Below are 21774 nucleotides of genomic sequence, written 5' to 3' on the forward strand. Positions count from 1 at the left end.
TTTACTTCAAGCTATCTTTATTTGTTTTGGGGAAGTATCCTGCGCTTCAGTTGCCTTGAGTAGAAGGCATGGGAAGCCCACAACCTGACATGAATGGCTCTGTCCAGGTCCCTGGTGAAAGCCTGGCAAGTGGAAATATATTAGAATTCCAGAATATGCTAGTTTTTTAAAATAATAATAATAATCTGATGTTATATAAAACATCAACATTGAGGAGTTAGGAGTTCTGAAAGCACTGCACTTTCACAAAGTATTTACTCACCTAATTTTTGCAGCAGAGAAATACTGCTTTGAGAGGTACCATAAAATCTGAAATGAAATTAAGGAGATACATTTTATTCTGATAGATTTAATTATTAGAAGCTCTGCTTATATCAAAGAGTTGCACATTATTCCTTTACTAACTCTTCCTATTACGATGCTTTAAAAGTGATCTATGGCTTCTGAGCCTCTTGTTAGAACAGATCTTTCCCCATTCTATTTTTAAATAATTCTGTATGTGTGCATTTGATAGAAAAATATCTTTAACTTCCTTTTATTGGAACTGAACTTCTAGACATAAACAGCCTGCTTGTGAGTGACTCTCAAACAGAACAGCCACCCACTGAGTGAAGTGTCAAAAGTCACAATTGTGGTATACCTCAGGAGCCCTTCACACATATACAATAGCTGTCTTTCACAACCCACAGAGAAAAACTTCTGCCTTTTATTGATTCTCCTCTTCCCAAAAGCAGGCTTTTAAGTACTTTATAGTTCCACAGGCTGATAGTGCTTATATCAAGTATAATGGGTTGCTCGTTATTGATTACAGAGAAATAAAACAAATAGACATTTCAGGGTGTGTTTTTTTTGTTTTTGTTTTTTTACAAAAATCTTTGAGACTCCAAACATACAATTGACACCCTTGGGTTCATATCAGGAGATGAAACTCTCCACACAGTGGGGGGGGGTGTGTAATGGACAAGATCTGGAGCAGAATTTTCTTCCTGTCCATTCCCCCCCCCAAAAAAAAAGGTAATACAAATTTGCAGAATTCTACCCAGTAAATTTTCCAAATTAAACAGGGAAGGGGAAAGAGTTGTGATAAGACTAATTAAACTTCTTAGTGGGATTCTGCACATACCTGCTTTGATACTGCTACTTAGAAGCAAAGCTGCCCTTCTGGATCCTGCCTCTTGATTTAATGGACCCCAGTAGTCAGGGACATGGGCCTCCCCTCTGTTAAATGTTGGAAGAAACTGCACTAACAAAGAAAATATATATATGAAGAGCCAGTGTGGAATAGTGACTAGAGTGTTGGACTAGCACCTGGGACACCAGAGTTCAAATCCCTAGACAGCTGTGAAGGATTACTGAAACAGGAGCCTTTCTTTTAACCATTGTTGTAATGTAAATAGCTGTAAACTATACAAAAGTAGCAAGCAATTGTTATGATGACAGGATAATGGTAAAACACTGTGGCTCATCCTACAGGAATTTAAACTACAGGAAGCTTTGCTTTGAAAGTCAGTTACAGAATCGATTCCTCCACTTTGTAACCCATGGCAGATGAATTAACCTCTGGTGAGGTTCAGCACACGATTCTATTTGAGTGGCTGCTTTATGAAAGGGCATTTGCTGCTGCTGCTGCTGCTGCTGCTTGGAAGAAAGAGCAGAAAATGCTTTTAAATCTGCAGGAACTGGAACGGGCAGGTGTTCCTGCCCTGAACTGACCAGGTTGTCTTTTCTTCCCTATGAGCACTTCCCTTCTTTATCATTCTGAATAATACACCTTTAGGAAGTCACCTTCTTGAACTGGCCTTCTTCCTTCCCCTCTGTTTTGCAGGTTAATTGCTGCACTGGTAATATATCTTTTTACAGTGATATGTCATTTTGTTTCCTTCACTAGCTTTCAATTTTCCTTACATTTGTACTTCTCCTTCTGCTGCCTACCACACTTCCTCAAAAGTTTGAAAGGCATTTTCTTCCTCTTCTTTTTCCACACTCTTTGCCTACAACTGCTTTATTTTCAGGTGGGGGGTGAATCCCCAAAATGAAACTACTCTCTTCCAAACACTTTCTATTAACTTAGTGACCATCCACTTCAAGAAAGATGTAGGTTTTTTAAAAATCAAATATACATGGTTGCTGTTCATTCTGATTCCACTTTCTCTGTCTCCCTGTCTCTCCCTTCCCTTTGTAAAGAGCCTGTGTTTTATCTGCATAGCCATTCCATTTCTTGACCAGAATAGTATGATGGACAAAGCCATCCTAATAGTGGGTCTTGTGTTGCAGCCAAGGCCCTGCTGGTCAGTCTAATTATTATTATTATTATTATTATTATTATTATTATTATTATTATTTTATTTATACCCCGCCCTCCCCAGCCAAGGCCGGGCTCAGAGCGACTTACAAGCAATAATAAAAACAAGTTGAATGTTTACAACTTAAAAACAAAATTAAAATACAACAGTGTAGAAAGTGGTTCGCACCCCCTTTTTCACCTGGGGGTCCATGGCTGGATCTGTTCCACCCACATCCCTGCAGAGCCCTCTTTTGGCTACCACTGGCAAAACACTGCTGGCAGTAATTTCCCACCCACCTGGAGGGCACAGTGGGGTTACAGCAAAAGCCCTCCCTAACTAGCAAAGCTCAGCTGAGGGATGCCTTCACCTAATCCTGTTCCCCCCTCCGTTTATCAGAGAGTTAGGGTTGGAGCTAAAGAGGCTCTAAATGGCTAAAACATACAGACTCCAACACACAAACACTAGTAGTCCCTTGCACAGAGGTAGCAAAATCAACCTATACACACATCCCACAAGAAGCAAATAAATGAAAAGCACATTTTAGGACCATTAACCATTCTCAAAGGTAAAGGGATCCCTGACAGTTAAGTCCAGTTGTGAATGACTCTTGGGTTGCGGCGCTCATCTCGCTTTATAGGCCGAGGGAGCCAGCGTTTGTCCGCGCCGCAGACAGTTTTTCTGGGTCATGTGGCCAGCATGGCTAAGATGCTTCTGGCTCAATGGAACACCAACACCAGAGCAGCGCATGGAAACGCTGTTTACCTTCCCGCCAGAGCAGTACCTATTAATCTACTTGCACTTTTGGGGGTGCTTTCAAACTTCTAGGTTGGCAGGAGCTGGGACCGAGCAACAGGAGCTCACCCCGTCACGGGGATTTGAACCACCAACCTTTTGATTGGCAAGCCCAAGGCTCAGTGGTTTAGACCACAGTGCCACCCGCGTCCATTCTTATTTACTTGTAATCTAGACATTATATAATGCAAGAAGTGCAAGCGCGACAAATTTACACAACTTTACACCACGTCATACAAGCCCATCTCTCTCACAAAGCAAAGTGTAAGGCCTGAACTACGCATGCCCAAAGTTGAAGTGCTAGGATTCTGACGGGTAGAGTAGACTGTCTGAACCATTAAAAACTGCAGGTTGTGGGTGCTACTTTTAAATATATATCTTAACAACAAAAACACCATTGCAAGCAAACAATTAGTGCACCAGAGGGGAAAGCCCATGCCAGGCTGCTTGGTAGAATACAAGATTATTATTTTCCTTGCAGAATATTTTCAAGACGGAGCATTTTAAATGTAGCATCCCCACCAACTTTACTTGCAGTCTAAAGTGGTTTAGAGAGTAATCCTATGCAGGAGGAGCCGGCATAAAGCAAGTTGCTATAAATTAAGCCAGCATAAAGTTACTAAATTTCCGAACCCTGTCAGGTGCGGCTGCTCTGCCTAAGCCTAGAAAGAGGGAAAGTGACCCTTTAAAATAGTGCTTTATGAGGGGTTGCCAGGTCACATGTCTGAGTTGAGCAGACTTAGGATCTAGGCCCCAGCCCCAGCCCTTTCGGGTCTCATCCACATCACAACCTCATAACACCCCTTTTAGGGGACTTCACCATGCCTTGGCTCAGCCAGCAGAGCCCTAGCTGAGCTGGGATTGGCAAATTACACTACTGGACATCAGCTACATCTTCAGTTGCTCATCCTGGTGGATCTTGCCATAGGATTCCCCACTACATTTATATTCATATAAATACAATGCCCAGTTCAGTGCAAATCAATGCAATGCGTCAGTGAACAGCAGTCAAGTGCCACCACTTTTGCTTATCTGTCAGACATGAAATTCAGATAGGTTTGAGCTACATCACTGGCCTCATTAACGAAAGCGATTGTAGGCTATTAATAATTGGCCCAAGGAAATAAGCTGTTGTTGTTGTTGTTTAGTCGTGTCCAACTCTTCGTGACCCCATGGACCAGAGCACGCCAGGCACTCCTGTCTTCCACTGCCTCCCGCAGTTTGGTCAGACTCATCTTTGTAGCTTCGAGAACACTGTCCAACCATCTCATCTTCTGTCGTCCCCTTCTCCTTGTGCCCTCCATCTTTCCCAACATAAATCTTTCCCAACATAATAAGCTATTAGTTGAATTTAAAAATATACACTATTCGATAGTTGCTCCGTGGTGATTGTGGGTTTTCAAAGAGTTATACTTCTCTGCCTTTAGTATACCACTTGATAAAACGTATGGTGACATTTTCTTTTAACTGAATCGAGACTCATTCATAATTCAGTGTGTGAGCCTGATCTTTAACACCTTTTCTCATCAATGCACTTTCCTGGAGTGCAGCTCCTGAAGAGCCCTGTGTGCAATCACTATGTTCTGCACGTTATCTCTGCTTTCTGAATGAGTATATTCTGAGCAGAATTAAATCTTATTAGGTATTGTACATAAACCTCCCAGGAGACTCAATCTCGCTGGAAACATAAATGACTCCCCCCCCCCCATGCTATTCTGTTTTGGTGAACAAAAGCGAAAATTCCTCCTATCAATGAGTGGGAGTCTTTGCATGTATTAACATGTAAACCATATGAGGTTTCATACTGTACCCACTTTCCTGAGAGTAAGCCTCTGAGTTCAGTGGACTTCTACGTAAGATCATGCGTAAGATCATGCTGTGACACTTCCTTCATACTCTCATGGGGTTTTAGTTACATGGAGATCTATTAAAACGGAATCAACCCAATGAATCAGCTAGATTGCGATTGAGTAATCAGCTATAGGAGCAACCCAGTGCACAAGAATCTGGCATAAAGCAAGTCAGTGTAAATTAGGTTGGCATAAAATTATACCAGACTCGCTCAGTAGAGCATGAGACGCTTAGGGTCATGGGTTCGAGCCCCACATTCGACAAAAACATTCCTCCTTTGCAGGGGGTTGGACTAGATGACCCTTTTGGTCCCATCCAACTATACAATGTTATGATTCTGTGAAACCTCGTTCAGCAGCAGGGCTGCTGCTGTTGCTGCTCTTCCTAAGAGCCAGTGTGGTGTAGTGGTTAAGAGCAGTAGTCTCGTAATCTGGTGAACCGGGTTTGCTTCCCCGCTCCTCCACATGCAGCTGCTGGGTGACCTTGGGCTAGTCACACTTCTTTGAAGTCTCTCAGCCCCACTCACCTCACAGAGTGTTTGTTGTGGGGGAGGAAGGGAAAGGAGAATGTTAGCTGCTTTGAGACACCTTCGGGTAGTGATAAAGCGGGATGTCAAATCCAAACTCTTCTTCTTCTTCTTCTTTCTAAGCCTTGCAAAGGGAAAACAATAGGTTAAAACAGTACCCTATGCAGGTCATAGGATTTGACCTAGCTGAGCTGGCTAAGGATGCAGCCTAAGTACCCCCCCCCCCCCCGTTCAAATCCCCACAACAGGATGAGCTCCCATTGCTCAGTCCCTGCTCCTACCAACCTAGCAGTTCGAAAGCATGTCAAAGTGCAAGTAGATAAATAGGTACCACTCCAGTGGGATAGTAAACAGTGTTTCCGTGCACTGCTCTGGTTTGCCAGAAGTGGCTTAGTCATGCTGGCCACATGACCCAGAAGTTGTACACAGGCTCCCTTGGCCAGTAAAGCGAGATGAGCCCCACAACCCCAGAGTCGTCCGCGACTGGACCTAACAGTCAGGGGTCTCTTTACCTTTTACACCAGTGTTTGCTCCGCCAACTTTGGCTGAGCTGGAGTTGGGGTCTTAATGCTGACTGAGCCCAACTGACCTGGGAATCCGCTGGCTGATTGTGAGATCCACAGCATCCTAAGTTGCTCATCCTAATGGAACTTGCCATAAGATTGTCCTCTAAGCATTCTTTTCAACACACAAGTATAAGTCCTAAAGTACACTATTGATCTGACTCTTATCTCAGAAAGTATGGAAGGAAAAAATGAGAATCATTAGTTGGAAATTATTTCATAAGGCCATGGAGTATTCGGAACACTATGTTTTCAGAGATTCCAGATAGAAAACAGCATGATCAATGTCTCCTGAATGAACAAAGTGGATGAGTATTATATCTAACATGATTGATCTGTCAAAGAATAATATTACTGAAACGCCACTATCCAGTGCAAAACAATTGCATGAGTTAGTTAATGATCTCGAGATGGGAAGAAATATATTTGTTTACAAAAACAAGCACAAATAAGTACACCATGATGTTAAGGAAATGAAACAATCTGTTGTGACAGGCAGCTTGACAAGTAAGTCTTGCGTTATGCATGGAATTATTCCCCATCCTCAGTTTTTGAAGTATAATTCAATAGTTTGCCTTGTTGCTGTGCTTACTGTACAAAGATTAAAACAATCCATTGTAAAATAAGAATACATTTCTACTAAATCATCCCCCGAAGGAAAAGGGCCAGCGCAACTGCATACAATTTTATGTATTGTATTTATATTGCACCTTTCCTCTGATCCTAAATGAATACCAGGAATACACTTACTTGGAAGTAAGCTTCACTGAACATTGTAGGGCCTACTTTCAAGTAAACATGCATAGAATTGCACTGTTAATTAGGTGAGTCCATTCAGCTTTCTTAAGCATCCTTTTCAATGCTTTCTCTCTTGAGCACTACAAGTTACTGTCAGCTGCTTTCCTAGTAAGGTAGTAATATTTCTGTGACACAACTAACACCTAAGGTAGATCTGCTGCATGCTCTTTTTCTCACTGTAGAGGTCTTGGGCTCTTTCACACGCTTACCGATTCAGAAATCCAATGTGTATGGTGGAACAGTGCCTAGGAATCTGCCACTAGACCTACAGTGTAATGAAGAGTTGCACAACTTGTTTTCCAGCCGGATGAATTCAACTTGCTGGTCATGCATGAAAAAGCAGAATCAACCCCAATGCTGCAATCCTGCCTATACTTACTTTATCTGCTTGTCTAGGAGTTCAGGTGGGAGGCCGTTGCTGCATGGTGTTGCCATGGTAGGTTCACGGAGGTTGCCACCTTCCAGTCGCGGCCTGGGGAGGGGATGGCTGGCACTGCCCACCTCCGGCCATGTCAGACCCTCAGGTCAGGATGGGCAGTGCCCGTTCAGCCAATCAGAGGCTGGGGCTTGGGGCTGCATCCCAGCCCCAGCCTATTTAAGGGGGTGGCCAGGTCACCACCTTGGCTGATTGTTGTGGTATTTTTCCACCCAGTCTTTAGGAACCCACCGAGGGGGAGGGGAGGAGTGGGCACGTTGCCTATGGACCTTGCTATAGTTAATTTGGTCGCCGTATTAGGGGCCAGGGAGGAATTTTCTCCTGCTAGCAAATTTGCTGGCTTATAGGTTTTCCCCTACCTCGTAGCAGCCATCACTGTAGCAGCGGATGAGTCATTCGGCTGGATCCTTAGTCACAGGGGTACCCCGTTAGAGGGGTCCAGGAGGTTGACGCTGTCCAGGGGTCCCCTAGGGGACCAGTGGTCCAATACACCTCTCCCAATGGTGGTCTGTGCAGGGTTGTGGCATCCAATCCATGTTGGGGGTGACTCCCCAGCACAGGTTTGACCCTACCAGGTTCCCATCAGGTAGCAGGCATGCATGCCCAATGCCTTAACCAAATCTACTCTTTCTGTAATCAATAAAGTTGTGGCTGAATCCAACCCAATACCAATCTCCTGTGTCATTCTTGTGGCCCTCCCTTCACCTGCCACGGTCATTATACACCTGTGCCTGCAGGGGAATAGGTTCCATGCAACTCAGCGAGATTTACTACTGAATACGTATGCAGAGTGTTGCACTGTGAAGCTGGTACAGTGGTGCCCCGCAAGACGAACGCCTCACAAGACGGAAAACCCGCTAGACGAAAGGGTTTTCCGTTTTGGAGGCGCTTCGCAAAACGAATTTCTCTATGGACTTGCTTCGCAAGACGAAAATGTCTTGCGAGTTCCTGCGGGGTTTTTCTCTCTTTCCCCCCCTTTTCCTAAGCCGCTAAGCCGCTTATCAGCTGTTCTGCTAAAAGCCGCTAAACCGCTAATAGCGCTAATTCTCTAAGCTGTCAATGGGCTTGCTTCGCAAGACGAAAAAACCGTTATACGAAGAGCCTCATGGAACGGATTAATTTCGTCTTGCGAGGCACCACTGTATTTAATTAGAAAGCATAAACATTTTGATGTGGCTGTTCTTTCAACTTGCATTCAGTCTTAAATATGCTTGTGGGTTTACAGTAACGTATACTAAGCTGCATTGGTTATGCCAACCACTACAATAATAATTTGATTCTTATAAATTGCAGGTTAATTTATAGAACAATAAATCAAAATCAGCCCAGTCACTTGACATCATTTCCCTTGGAATCAGAATGTGAACATAGGTAAACTATTCTGAGAGAACTATTGTGAGACCCACACCATACAAGAATTTCCAGATTCCCTTGGTATTTATGGTATGAAGCTGATGAGAGGACCTCAGATTGCCATGCATTCATAAGATACAGTAGGAGGAGGAGAATACAGCTTCATTAACAACGAAACTTTAAATATACATTTAACTAGCTGAGAATTTATGAAGTACTTAGGACTATAAAAGCTTCCAAGTAAATAATTCTTTCACTGATCGGAGGTTTTGCATCCCAAATTGCTCAGTGCTTGGACTTTAAAATGCTCCACATTTCTATAAATTTTATTATTCTCTAGGCAGTGTACAACAGGCAACAAACTGTGAAAGAATTCTTATAAGAAATGCATTCAGTGTGTCAGCATTGTTAGACTGCAATCAGAATAATTTTCTCATGTGCACTTATATGGGGTAGAACCAATTATGCTTTATTTGCCCTGGAGCAAGCTTCCAAATGGATTTGGAATTTTAGTTACTGAACACTTTACCATCGCAATACTAAGTAGTCTTAAAGAATTCCCACCCCCACCCCTGATTTCTATGTATAAACCAATCCTAAATGGCAGTCTGTAAGAAATTATGTCTCACAGTTGACATAAAAGAGTATTAATGCTCTGCGACAAACACTTAAATTGAGAGTTGGTGTAGTTTGTGTCTACACCATAAGTAATCACCATTAGTACATGCCTACTCATAAGTAAGCCCCATTAATTTCAATAATATGCTGGTGTTATCTTTGGCTGAGCTGGGCTAGGGGACTTAATGCCAGCTGAGCTTACCGTAGGCTTGCCCCCTCCCCCAGTGATGAATCAGGAAATTCCTGGTTTGCATCACCTCCAGGGCTGTAGCTAGGGGGTGGTGAAGTGGGCCCCCACCAGGCGCGCAGATGATGGGGGAGGGGGGCAAAACCAGCTAAAAAATATGTCCATAAATATAAATATTGATTATTGCTTCATAAGAAATGGCTTTAAACAGCGTGAATTGAATGGATGGGGGGTTGGTGTTGGAGAAGAGGTGGAAAGAAGAGCTAATCTGTCTGTGGGTAGGGGGCGCAATCTGAATGGTTCTGCCAGGGGCGCAAGATCACCTAGCTACGTCTAGCTATAAGGGCCAAAAATGAGAAATGGGTGGATTTTGTATGCAGAAATGTAAGGGTTTGTTTGTTTTGTTTTTAAAATCTCTTTTCATAGCTATTCAGCATATGGTTTCAACACATTTTTACTGTATGAATTGTATGAGTGCAGTGGCTGACCTCCATTTTGGGCCTCCCAAAGCCTGAACTGCCATGGGGCCCCCTTCGCAATGAGGCTTTCAAGCTTTGGAATTGTGGAAATATATACAAGGGGGGAAAATGAATCAATATGAGTCGTGCAACTCAGTTTGGGTCTAGTAGCCCCAAAACCTTTCAGCAATATTTTAAGTCACTTCTGGGGCCCCTCTGGGATTAGGGGCCCTGGAGCTTAAGCTCCATTAGTTTCACAATAGATCCACCCCTGTATGTAGATTGTAGATATGGGGGGAAAGGAACATGTTTCTCAGTTTTGTTTCTATTACTGTATGTTATGCTTAGTAATTTGTATGTGGCTTATTTTAGGTTATATTCAGTTGGTGGTCGAGATGGAAGTTCTTGTTTGAGTTCTATGGAGTATTATGATCCCCACACAAACAAATGGAACATGTGTGCTCCAATGTGTAAAAGGAGAGGAGGCGTTGGGGTGGCTACTTGTGACGGTTTTCTCTATGCAGTCGGAGGCCATGATGCTCCTGCCTCTAACCATTGCTCCAGACTCCTGGACTATGTTGAAAGGTACCCATTCTGTATGTGTTTTTACGTAGTGATTCTGAATGTAAACTTGACTGTTCCTCCCTTAAACATCCTTAGATCTATAAATATGTATTCCGTTGTCTTATTGCTTGAATTTATTAAAATAAACTCTTAAAAGAATAGCTACAGGTTAATTGCAATAAGAAAAACAATATATAAAGCTGAACGTTGTTCTGAAATTAGTTATTCCCAAGTACAATAAATACAGCCCATTTTTAAGCAAAGCTATCAATATTTTTTTCTCCCTTGTTAATTTCGTCATTGGAAATATTTCTAAAATCTGTTTATGCCGATCAATAAATGACAGAGATGTAACACTTTCGCAGAATAATTTGTGCTATATACTTCCAGTTAAAAATGGCTTGTCAGCTCTTTGTTCTTCTCTTTCAGAATTGATTTAAAACTTCCTTGTAATTAGACCATTGCTCTACCTGTTACGCTAACCCCATTCTCTGACATCTGGGGCGTAATCATAATAATAATAGTATTAATAATAATAAACAACTTTTATTTGTATCCTGCCCTCCCAGGCTGAGACTGGGCTCAGGGTGGCTGACATCAAATATATTGTTGTGTATTGAGTCAAAGGATTTTATATCTGTATTATTATTGTCTGTATTTGCATTAGGGTAAAGTAACTGCCTTTTGGTTCCAGAGGGTACAGCTACTATTGGTTCATTTAAGCTGCTGTATTTGGATCCTCTGTCTTATTGGTTCCCTCCAAAAGGCAGGACTGTGATTGCCTGATATTGTTCCCTCCAAAATGTATCCTTTCTAGCTAGTTCCCTGTCCCTATAAATGTAGCTCTCCCCTCCTCAGGTCTCAGTCTTGTTGCTTTAATAAAGAAGTGTTACTAGAGAACTGTCTCTAGCATATTATGTCAAGAGAGCTGAAATCACAAACCCCACGTCACAACATATATAACATTGGTATAAAATCAAACAATAATTAAATTACCTCCTAAAAACAAGTCAGGATCAAATTAAAATCTAATTAGATGGTTTTCCGCAGGATTAGGGTTGGGAACTGTAAATGTTCATCAGGCCCAACTGTTTACGCTGTTCTTATATGGGTCTGTGAGAATTCTGGGAAGCCTCTTCCATACTAGTTCTTATACCAAAAAAGAAGGGGGGTCAGGCTGACCAAAGGTGTGGCGGAACATCTCCGTCTTGCAGGCCCTGCGGAAAGATGTCAAATCCCGCAGGGCCCTGATCTCTTGTGGCAGAGCGTTCCACCAGGCCAGTCAAGGTCAGCCTAATCTCCCTGGGGCCTGGGATCTCCTGTTGGAATTCTGCCTCGGTCAGAGGAATGTGCCTACCTTTTTCAGGCACTGGCTAAATTCCTTTGACCTCCCCCTGCGACTCCCGACAGGTAAACATGCGAGGTCTGTATCGGCGATTCTTCTCAGACTGTGAGAAGAACACACCACTGCTTCTCCCTCCTCCCTGCTCCCCAGGGAGGGGAATCAGACTCAGACAGAAATGTATCTACATGCTTTTATTCCTGTCTTTAGCAGTCATACAGATAAAGATGTCTGCACTCTTCACAAACAACAGAGAGAATCATAACTCCACCCTTGTACATCCTGTACAGGTCATATGTCACACACTGAGCTCACATCTTGTGCTCAATACGGAGAATGGACTGCCCCTTTATTGCCATGGTAACAGTCACAAACATCCTGTCTGGCTTTCCAGCCTCCAGCAGCTAAACCAGCTGCTGCTTCTTTCTTCTGCATTGCTTCTTTATAGTAACATCTCCAAGCTGTTATTATTTGCAGACCGTAAGGTCCTCCATGGGGCATGCCGGGAGAGGTGGTCCCGTAGGTACAAGGATCCTAGGCCATATAGGGCTTTAAAGGTTAAAACCAGCACCTTAAACCTGATCCTGTACTCCACCGGGAGCCAGTGCAGCTGGTATAGCACTGGATGAATGTGATCCCGAGGCGAGGACCCTGTAAGGAGTATCGCCACGGCATTCTGCACCCGCTGGAGTTTCTGGGTCAGCTTCAAGGGCAGCCCCACATGGAGTGAGTTACAATAATCAAGCCTGGAGGTGACTGTCACATGGATCGCAGTGGCGAGATCAGGGCGAGAGAGGCTTAGCTGTGTTCTGCAGAGTGGAGGAGCACTTTTAGCTCTGCCCCAACACTTGAGTCCTTCCGGCAATAAATTGTGTGTTGCGCACAGTTTTCTGCAGAATAATTCCAACATAAAAAACCTGCATTACCTTATGTTAAAGGCAATACTGTTTCGGCAAGGTGATTCAGACATGTAGAGGTTACATGTATTTAAGCCAGCAGAAAGGATGCCATAATTCAAACACTATTATAAAGGCTTGTTTCCCCTCTGCTAGGCTTAGGCCGGCTCAGTGAGAGTGAGATTTGTTCTGGCATAGCTTTACACCAGCTTAATTTAAATTTGTTTTCCTTCATGCCAGTTTCTTTCGTATAGAATTGTTCCCCTGACTTGTTATCAGATGATGTGTTTATTTATCTTACGTTACCTTACCCCTTCAAAAAGCAAGCACAGTTTTTGTTTTAAAAAAACAGTGTGTTACAAATAGTTAAATATTCCATTAAGTTAAGACTAAAGGGGGCATCGACCTCAAGACCATTGCAGTGCTGTGGCTGATGGACATATTACAATCAGTATCAGCAAGTGTGTGTTTTTATTTCCACACGCCTGAGGGAAATAAACCTTAATAGGGTGCTTTTTGCAGGACTGTCGTTTTCAACCACAAAGAAATCAAGGTGAAAACCTACAAAAAGAAAATACAGTCCAAACAAGAATGCCACCTCTTTTTTTTTAACCATGCTTTTGTTTTTTCTAATATGCACGTAGCAAGGGACTAATAAAATACTTGGAACTCCCCAAAACAGAACGTAAAAGATACTAGTGTAGTAGTTCAAATGTTGCCTTCTTTTTTGCAATGCTGTTTCTTCTGCTAAAGAAATGGCTGCATGCTTCATCTCTGTAATAACTTGATGTGCCCCAGGGTGAAGCAGGAGATATCATAAAGTTCCTGAATACAAAAAGAAATCAATTTGAACGACCAAGCTGAAGGCAAGGAGAAAGGTTTTTGAGCTTTCCACTTGTTAAAAGCCCTTACAATCCCCAGCACCATCTATAGTGAAATAATTGTTATGAAAGTCTAATAAAGTAACTTCTCATTAATATTAATTGAAATTGGAAAATATTGAGAGCTTTTATTACAGTGCTAATCATAAAAATGCCTAACTTTCCACATACAGAATGTTTTAACAAATGAAGTAACAAAAGAAATGCTTTAAGTGCTTTCACAGGAAACAATGGCACCCAATTAAATCCTAATGGAGAATTAAAAGTACGTTAGAAGGTATTTTTACAATCAGTATTTAATATAAGCTGACAATAGTTGAATATCTTTTAGGAGATAAATCTTACTAAATAATAATATTTAACCCACTGGAGATGCTCACATTCTGTGCTACTTGGTGTTTGCATACTTCATAATTTTTTTTAATGTCCTGAGATGTATCTATGAACCAGTTCATATTGATGGGAAGCATATAGCAAATTTAATATGCTTGATAGCCAACTGTGAAGTGAAGTGGGCATTTAATCACTCTATTCCTTACCCAAAATGGTTTGGAACTCAAGATTCAGAGATTGTAAATGTTACCTCACCAGCAGAATCAACTTGCAGAATTCACCCATGCAGGGAAATGTGGAATGCATTTACAAATTTGTACATATCAGCCATCTTGATATTTATAACCTACAATACTTTGAACCCATTGCCTGAAACCAATTTCTGATTACATTAAGATGGTAATTATGCATGGCATTTGAATAAGTGATAGGATTAGGTCCAGTTGTTACCAGTCAGGCACAGATAGACACTGTCTACTGAAACTCCTGTAGACCTTTCACCATATGAGTTGCAAAAGTAAACTGAAGTGGGGATTCTGAGTTTTAAAAGCCTTTACCTAGAATTTGGAGCTACATACTAAGCTCTCACACCTCGCTGAGATAACCCTGCTTGGTGAGCCACCATTGCATGTTGGATAATCTGGTTCTGATGGAGCCTTGCTGTAATGGATAGTAGGGGAGGAGGGACTTGATTAAACAGCGAACTAATAGGGCTGGTTGGGACTTAAGGTGTAGTACATAATAGCCAATCTTAAAAGCACTTGAATGGCCAAAAGGAACCTAGTGAAGATACCTTTGTGAATTCAGTATTTCTGGCATGACAGTGTTAGGATCGTCCTACTCTCCTGTAGGACTCTGGCAGAGACACATGTCCGACTGGCATGTTCTCTCCCTCCTGGTCGATCGGGAGCTTCAAAAGCTTTCTTCTGCCTGAACATCACAGCAACTGACACCATGAAGCATCAGAACACTTAGGGATCCGCAGAGTATTTGCAGTTTGTGTAACAGAACTCAGTAGCACAGCATTTTGGCTAATCTACTTTTATTTACATATAGTCCACTTGGAGCATTCTGCTTTAGCTCCTTCCTCTTTCTCATTAGACAGCAAAGAGAGAAAGAACAAAGGACAATAGTCCCACTTCACGGAACACAAGTAACATAAATATCCTGTCTCCGTCACTTCCCACACTGTGGAATGAAAACATACACCGTCATGTGATAGACAACAGTCTCATGACTGCAAACATGGAGCAGGAATCTCAACAGACAGACCCCTCCCCCCCTTGCAAAGAGGTTGATTTTGGGAAGTTCATGACAAATGAATGAACAAATAATTCTGCTGATGTTGAATATGGGCTGGATTGCTAAATACGTTCTTTCATGAGATATGCCTTCCCTTTTGTTGTGCAGGTATGACCCCAAAACTGATACTTGGACAATGGTAGCTCCACTGAGCATGCCCCGTGATGCTGTTGGAGTGTGTATCCTCGGTGATAAATTGTATGCAGTAGGTGGATATGACGGGCAGACATATTTGAACACCATGGAGTCATACGACCCCCAAACTAATGAATGGACACAGGTAGTTGTGTGGTTTTATGTTTTGTACAGTTTTCACAGAAGGCTTGTCGAAACTAGTGGGCAGCGAGGATCCCCGCAGCTATGCAATTATAACTGCTGTTTAGCTTTCTCTACTGTAAGAGTTCTCCAAAGAGAGAGAAACCAAGAAAAAGTTATATAAAATGGCAGTATCTTGTTATCCATATAAACTTATTTGTCAGATCTCTCATTGGAATCCTTATTTCCTTTTTTTGCTTTCATATTTTACAATACTTCAGCTTGAAAATACATCAGGGTTTGTTACAAGTCCCTGGTGTTTGTATTTGTGACGAGGGTGTTCCCCCCCCCCCCCAGTTTTATGTTTTGTGTATGTAAGATAGCGTTTGTTTTAAAAGTACTTTCTATTAACTATAATTTATAGATTGCGGTGACTATTTTCCAAAGCTGTTGTTGCATTGAAATGGTATTTCAGTTTTATACCATGATCTAATCCATGTTTACTTGGAAGGAAGCCCCATTGATTAGAGTGGGACACCTTCCAAGTAAGTATGTTTTGCAGTTCTTGCCCTCCAAACATCCCAGCGAGGGAGGGCATAATTTCTTCCAGGAAATTCAGTCTTGCAGACAGCAGACTGTCTGAAGCACCCCACTGAGCTTATGCTTGGCTTAATTGGCATTTGAAGCAACGTCTCCCAAGGTAGTTGTGGCATACATTTTGAAGCCAAGAGCCAGTGGCCTCCAGGCAAAGTACAATAGGAATTGGAAACAAGGGGGTGCCCTTGTTGTTTCTGTTGTGTGCATTGCTGCATCAGGCAACAAAGCCCATGAGTAAGGATGCAGACTTTCAACAAAAAGTCAAAATAATATCCATTCGGTCTGTATCATCCTTAGAGACTCACTATTCAGCTTGAATTCACAGGAAGAGAAATATGTTCCTATGGGAAGTGTTAGGACATTTTTCTAACTATGAATTCTAACAGATTAAAAATTGTTAGACATTTGTGGCAAATTCAAAAGTGCCAGCTTTTCTGTTCCTACGTGTCCCAAACCTTTATTAGAAACTTTATTAGTGTAGAATTATTTGGTAATTACTATTTTCATTTCAATACTATTTTATGTATGCTTGCAGGATGGTATTTAATGCCAGTTCTGCTCAGAGTAGACCCATTGAATTTAATAGACATGATTAAGGGAGCAATCCCATACACAAGAAACTGGCATAAATTAAACCAGCATAAAATTGCACTAGATCCAAACCATGTTCAGCAGCATGGCAGATGGAACACAAGACTTTAAAATAGTGTTTTGTGCTGGGTCACCAAGTCATGTGACTAAGCTGAATGGCCTTTGGATCCAGGCCATTGGATCCAGGAAAATCTGCCCCTCTCTAGTCCCACTCCCACCATGCCTCTTTTCCAGGGATTATGCCAGTTTAAGATCCACTGGACTTGGCTCAGCTGGCTGGGTCCTGGCTGAGCCAGAATGGAGGAGACACCTCTGTCTGTGCTGAGGGTAAGGGAGTTAAAGGTAGCTCACTTAAAAGCTTGAATTAGAAGACTAGAGTTTATTAATTATATTGCTAACTCACAATCTGTCCCATCAACTTGCCTGTCCATTTGTCCATGCCGCAAGCTTGTAATGTGAGAAGGGGAATCTGCTAAAACAGGGGTTAGGAATCTTTGGCCCTCCAGATATTGCTGAACTGAAACACGCATCATCCTTTGCCATTGACCATATTTGCTGGGGCTGATGGCAGCTGTAGTTCAGCAGCATCTGGAAGGGCAAAGTCTCCCCACCACTGTGCTAAAAAGTCTGTCTCTCCTCCATATGTAAATGCTACAAATCTGGAGCTTACATATTGTGATTTAGGATCATAGCATGTGGATGACAGTTTTTACTGAATATAAGAAGGGTGTGCCTCCGAGCTATTCTGCAAGAGCACGTGGCCCATTTGTTAAAGTGCTATTTTGCATTTCTTGAATCAAACCTCTTGCAGATAAATTATATAGCAGGAAGGAAAGTAATTCTGACCTGGAAAGTCAATGATTTAGCTTTTGGCTTTATATTTCATCATTCACTCTATTCCCAAAATCATAGGAACAATTTCAGTAAGTATAAATGTCACAAGAATAGAAATGTGATACATGATATGCAATGAATGTAAACCAATATATTTCACTATGCTCTACAGAAAAAAGTGGCAATTCCAGAGTTCCACATACAGTGGTACCTTGGGTTACAGATGCCGCTAACCCAGAAATAGTACCTCAGGATTAGAACTTTGCTTCAGGATGAGAACAGAAATTGTGCGGCGGCAGCAGGAGGCCCCATTAGCTAAAGTGGTACCTCAGGTTAAGATCAGTTTCAGGTTAAGAATGGACCTCCAGAATGAATTAAGTTCTTAACCCGAGGTACCACTGTAGTTGAAATTACTACTGCTTGCTGTAGTTTTCAGACGCCACATTGCAAAGTACACTTTTTACTTGTGTCTTCATTTTATTTGTCAATTTGTTTTTAACGTGCCTAACTGTAGAGAACATTAAAACATCGGTTATAAATTTAATGAAAACACATACAAATAAAACTTATTTCTTTTTATATATTTTTCAAGAAGCCACCAAAAGAATTCTCTTGATCTGAATTGAAGTCAATTCCCCCCCCCCCTTGCAATTCTCTTAGTAAGAGCCATCCCTTAAACAAAACAGTTCCAAATTTTCAGGAGCTCTTCCCAGAAGACTTTTCAATGGAGGGAGAATCAGCCTTTTTCTATACCCTGTTAGAATACAGAGAAACATGATGAGCAGAGTCTATATTGCTTGAGCTACTCACAAACACACATTCATTAACCAGGGTCTTGTTAAATCATCTACTTACCAGTGCAGAAGGCAGCACATTAAAACAAGCAAGCATGAATGCTGTGGAATACTTGGAGACAGTTAATGTATACATGTATGAAGCTGTAACAGTTCCATAATTTAAAAAGTTATTAATGAGTAACGGAGAACAGGATTTGTTAGCTGCAGTTTGCAGATACTGTAGATCCTTATGTCCCTCATAGCAGTTGTGGAGGCGAGACACTAGGCCAGGGTCTTCAACTCCAGCTCATAACTTCACCACTAATGCAATGCTTCCATGCATAACAGGCAGGATGCAGCAATATTAGGTTTCCTGTATAATGTGTTGTTGAATTACCAGTTGCTTGTTTTGACACCTCAGAAGTACATGCCATAAAACTGCAGCCTTTCACTCCCAAATGTAAACTCTGAAGCTGATATTTGTTTCTTCTCTGCAGATGGCATCTCTGAACATCGGAAGAGCTGGGGCCTGTGTTGTAGTCATAAAGCAGCCATGATTTTTATCAGTGGTGGATTTTATTGACTTCTAGGTGGATTTTTCTGTCAGAGAAACAAGAAACAAAACTTTGTTGAGCATAAGGATCAATAGATACACTCGGCACTCTGTTGACCACAACTTGAAGAAGTTTAAAATGGGGAGGAAAAATAATGAGGATTTGATGCCTTTTCCAGTCATTACACACTGCTCAGTGGCTGAACAAGGAAAAATTGACCAGCTGTTGTAGGAGCCCCTCTATGAACACAAAAGGGGCAAGTTCAGATACTCCTCTACAGGCTGTGTAATGCAGACGTAGCAAACTAGCCATGCCCAAGACCAACTCTTCAAAAGGACTGGAGCAGCTTAATGAATGGTTTTCATAGCACTAGACATTTTAACTCTGAAACCATCATAGCACACTGTCACTTTTTAAACCATAGTTTTATTAAAAGAAAATGTAGGTAACTGATTTATTTTTCTGTCTCTCGTTCTCTCTCAAGGCCTTATCTTGAAATGGTTTACGCTCTCTGCCATGTACTCAGACAATAGACAGGAGAGAATAATGTTTCCTCCTGAAGTAATGAATGAAGGTTGGAAAGGTTTAGCTTCTTTCTTCATCAGAAATGATTCAACACTAACAACACATTGATTGTTTCTCTGATAACGGACTGTCCCTCCCACTAGAATTATGCATCATCTCTGAGATTGCACTGATGCTATGTTCTGTGTTTGGGAAACATCTCGACACTGAGGGAAGACTGAGCCTTTTGACCCAATGGGACTTTGCTACAAAAAAAAGGAGATCCAAAGGAACACTTTCACAAATCTACCTTAACTTCTTATGAAAGCATGTGAATTCTTGTCTCTTTCAATGCTTTTACACGTTTCCTGCATGTGAGAAGCTTGTGGAAGACAGGCAAACGTCAGCTCATCACATCATGTAAAGATAACATGCAGCAATTCTAAGGCAATTCCATTGGGGCCTAGAAGTGCAGTAAGAGAGAGAAAAATGTTATAATGCTTATATGTGTTTCTTGATCCCATCATTGTTCCAATCAAACTCGGCTTAATTTTAATTACCATAAGGATCATCCATTTATTGTTGTAAGTTACTGAAACTAAGGGATGAACTGGTCATTATGTGGCAGAAGACTAACAATCTTCTGACATGTTTTAAAAATTTGAAATCGTCCAAAGGAATCTGCCAGTTTGAGTGGAAATATAGCAGGGAAGGAACTGCTTAACCTTTTTCAGCTAGACATTTTTCCTGTTAAAATTCCTACTGCCAGGTTGCCTTTCCAACCAGAGTAAATATATATATATTATTCCATAAGCAAAAGAGCAGCAGGGAGGAGATTTTGAGTAGCAAAATAGCCAGGAGAGAAAGGTTTATGTAGCCCATTCCTCACTTCAAACCGGGAGAGATTTCCTCAATTCTTTTCCTTTTCTTAAAAAAAAACAAAAACCCACAGACACAACCGCATTGGAAGACTGCTACATAAGTCTGCTATGTAATATCTAGTTTGTCCCTAAGGGATAATGCATCAGTGTGTACAAAGACAAAAACATTGCAAATCAGGTTGTTTTGGCATAATGTGTCTCAATAGCAGAGCACCTGCTTTGCATGTACGAAACCCCCACAAAAGATGTCCAAGCTACATGGATCACCTTGCCTTTGCAAAGTTCTGCCTTGTCTACGAATGAGCTGCATAAGTCATATTGTTGTGGTTACTAAATGCCCTCAGACTTTACATGAACGTCACTGTTGGCTGTATTGTGTCATAAGCATGATTGAACTCGTATCAAGGCACCAAAATGAGTCTGGTTTCAATAGTAGGTGTAGGAGAGTCTAATTACATGAATGACCTCAACTGTAGCAGGGATAAAGCTTTGTGTGGAGCTCTGATGGGTGCTGCTCCTTGAGCTAGTTTGGGAATGGGGGTGGGGGAAATGTGAGGTTTTCCCATTCAGACCCATCTGCTAGCTAAATAAAATATCTGTGTCCCAATGACTGGCTGTTCAAGCTTTTTCATTTTCTAGACATCTGCTAGTAGTAGACTGAATGTGGGATAGCATGGTGTGTAATTCTGTAATTTTTTCATAATCTGAATTCTCTATAATAATAAGATGAAATAAGTGTGTAGGGATCCCTTGAAAATAGAAGGCTAGAGGGTGAGATGTGCATTAGCCCTACTTGTGTGAAAAAGAGGTGACTCCCTCTGAGCAGAAAATGTCACATAACCACATCTGTTAACTATATTTTCCAATCAGAGTTGGATTCTGTGCACGTAAATCAATTAATGTGTTGCCATGTCTACTTAGCCCGTGTTTGAAAGATGAAAATTCCAGAGATAACTAAGAGACAGGATCAGGGAACTTTATTTTCCCCAGGGCTTACCCATTGTGTATATGATATTTTCCATGCTACTTTGCTCATAAACATCAGAACTCGGTGAGACTTTTTCTGCCCCTCCCCCAAAAGTACTTTTGCTTGAGCAAAGCAACATGGAGCTTGGGGAAATAAAACCTCCTGTAATTGTGAAGTTTGCAGAATCTCTGCCTCCATCACTTGAGAAATCTCAGTTATAAGCTGGATTCTAATCACCACCCTTTGCGATAGCCCTCTATGTTTGTGTTGCCATGGTTACCAATACACTTGCTTCTGATTCCAAAACTTTGTATATACTCACATTCTCATCTGACTTCATTCTTGCAACCGTCTTTTCTGGGCTTGGAAGCAATTATTGATGCTGACAACCTGTAGCGAGGAAGTATTGGGCATCTAGAGCAGTATTTTGGGACCCTCCCTCCTGGTTGTTGTCGGTGTTCCTACCCCACACCCCTCAAAAGATAGCAGTGTATCCCAAAAACTCTGAGCTTTTGTTAGATTGTCAGTGGTAGAAAACACAATAAGCAGCAAAATCAATCAATCTGAATTGCTGAACATTTCCTGTGGAAAGAAGGAACAGAATATTGAGTCCCAACATCACAATAACAC

The 21774-nt window shown here is 41.7% G+C and overlaps 1 protein-coding gene and 1 long non-coding RNA gene across 9 annotated transcripts in view; one reads left to right on the forward strand and one right to left on the reverse strand.

The window, feature by feature from the left end:
• Positions 1 to 19245, forward strand: part of KLHL1 (kelch like family member 1) — a 131922-nt gene extending 112677 nt beyond the window's left edge. For 2 of the 5 annotated variants that reach the window (XM_079972650.1, XM_079972648.1), the window contains exons 9-11: positions 10240 to 10452; positions 15294 to 15468; positions 18736 to 19245. In XM_079972650.1, coding sequence (XP_079828776.1) covers positions 10240 to 10452; positions 15294 to 15468; positions 18736 to 18795 — 448 coding nt within the window. In that variant the 3' untranslated portion in view covers positions 18796 to 19245. Of the gene's footprint in view, positions 1 to 10239; positions 10453 to 15293; positions 15469 to 18735 lie in introns of those variants that run through there. The other 3 variants (XM_079972649.1, XM_079972651.1, XM_079972652.1) reach the window with 2 other exon arrangements.
• Positions 12801 to 21406, reverse strand: LOC307214339. 4 transcript variants are annotated; one of them, XR_013837934.1, is made up of 5 exons: positions 21175 to 21406; positions 19607 to 19759; positions 18318 to 18838; positions 14441 to 14543; positions 12801 to 13494 (listed from the first exon to the last, which is right to left on the reverse strand). It is a non-coding gene; the product is annotated as an uncharacterized lncRNA (long non-coding RNA). The 4 variants fall into 4 exon arrangements; XR_013837935.1 differs by lacking the exon at positions 14441 to 14543 and having other exon boundaries at positions 12803 to 13494; positions 21175 to 21404; XR_013837937.1 differs by lacking the exons at positions 12801 to 13494; positions 14441 to 14543 and adding an exon at positions 17920 to 18216 and having other exon boundaries at positions 21175 to 21404.
• Between the last annotated feature and the right edge of the window lie 368 nt (positions 21407 to 21774).

Source organism: Podarcis cretensis, assembly GCF_951804945.1.
Source record: "Podarcis cretensis genome assembly, chromosome: 4".
In the NCBI taxonomy this organism is placed as follows: Eukaryota; Metazoa; Chordata; class Lepidosauria; order Squamata; family Lacertidae; genus Podarcis; species Podarcis cretensis.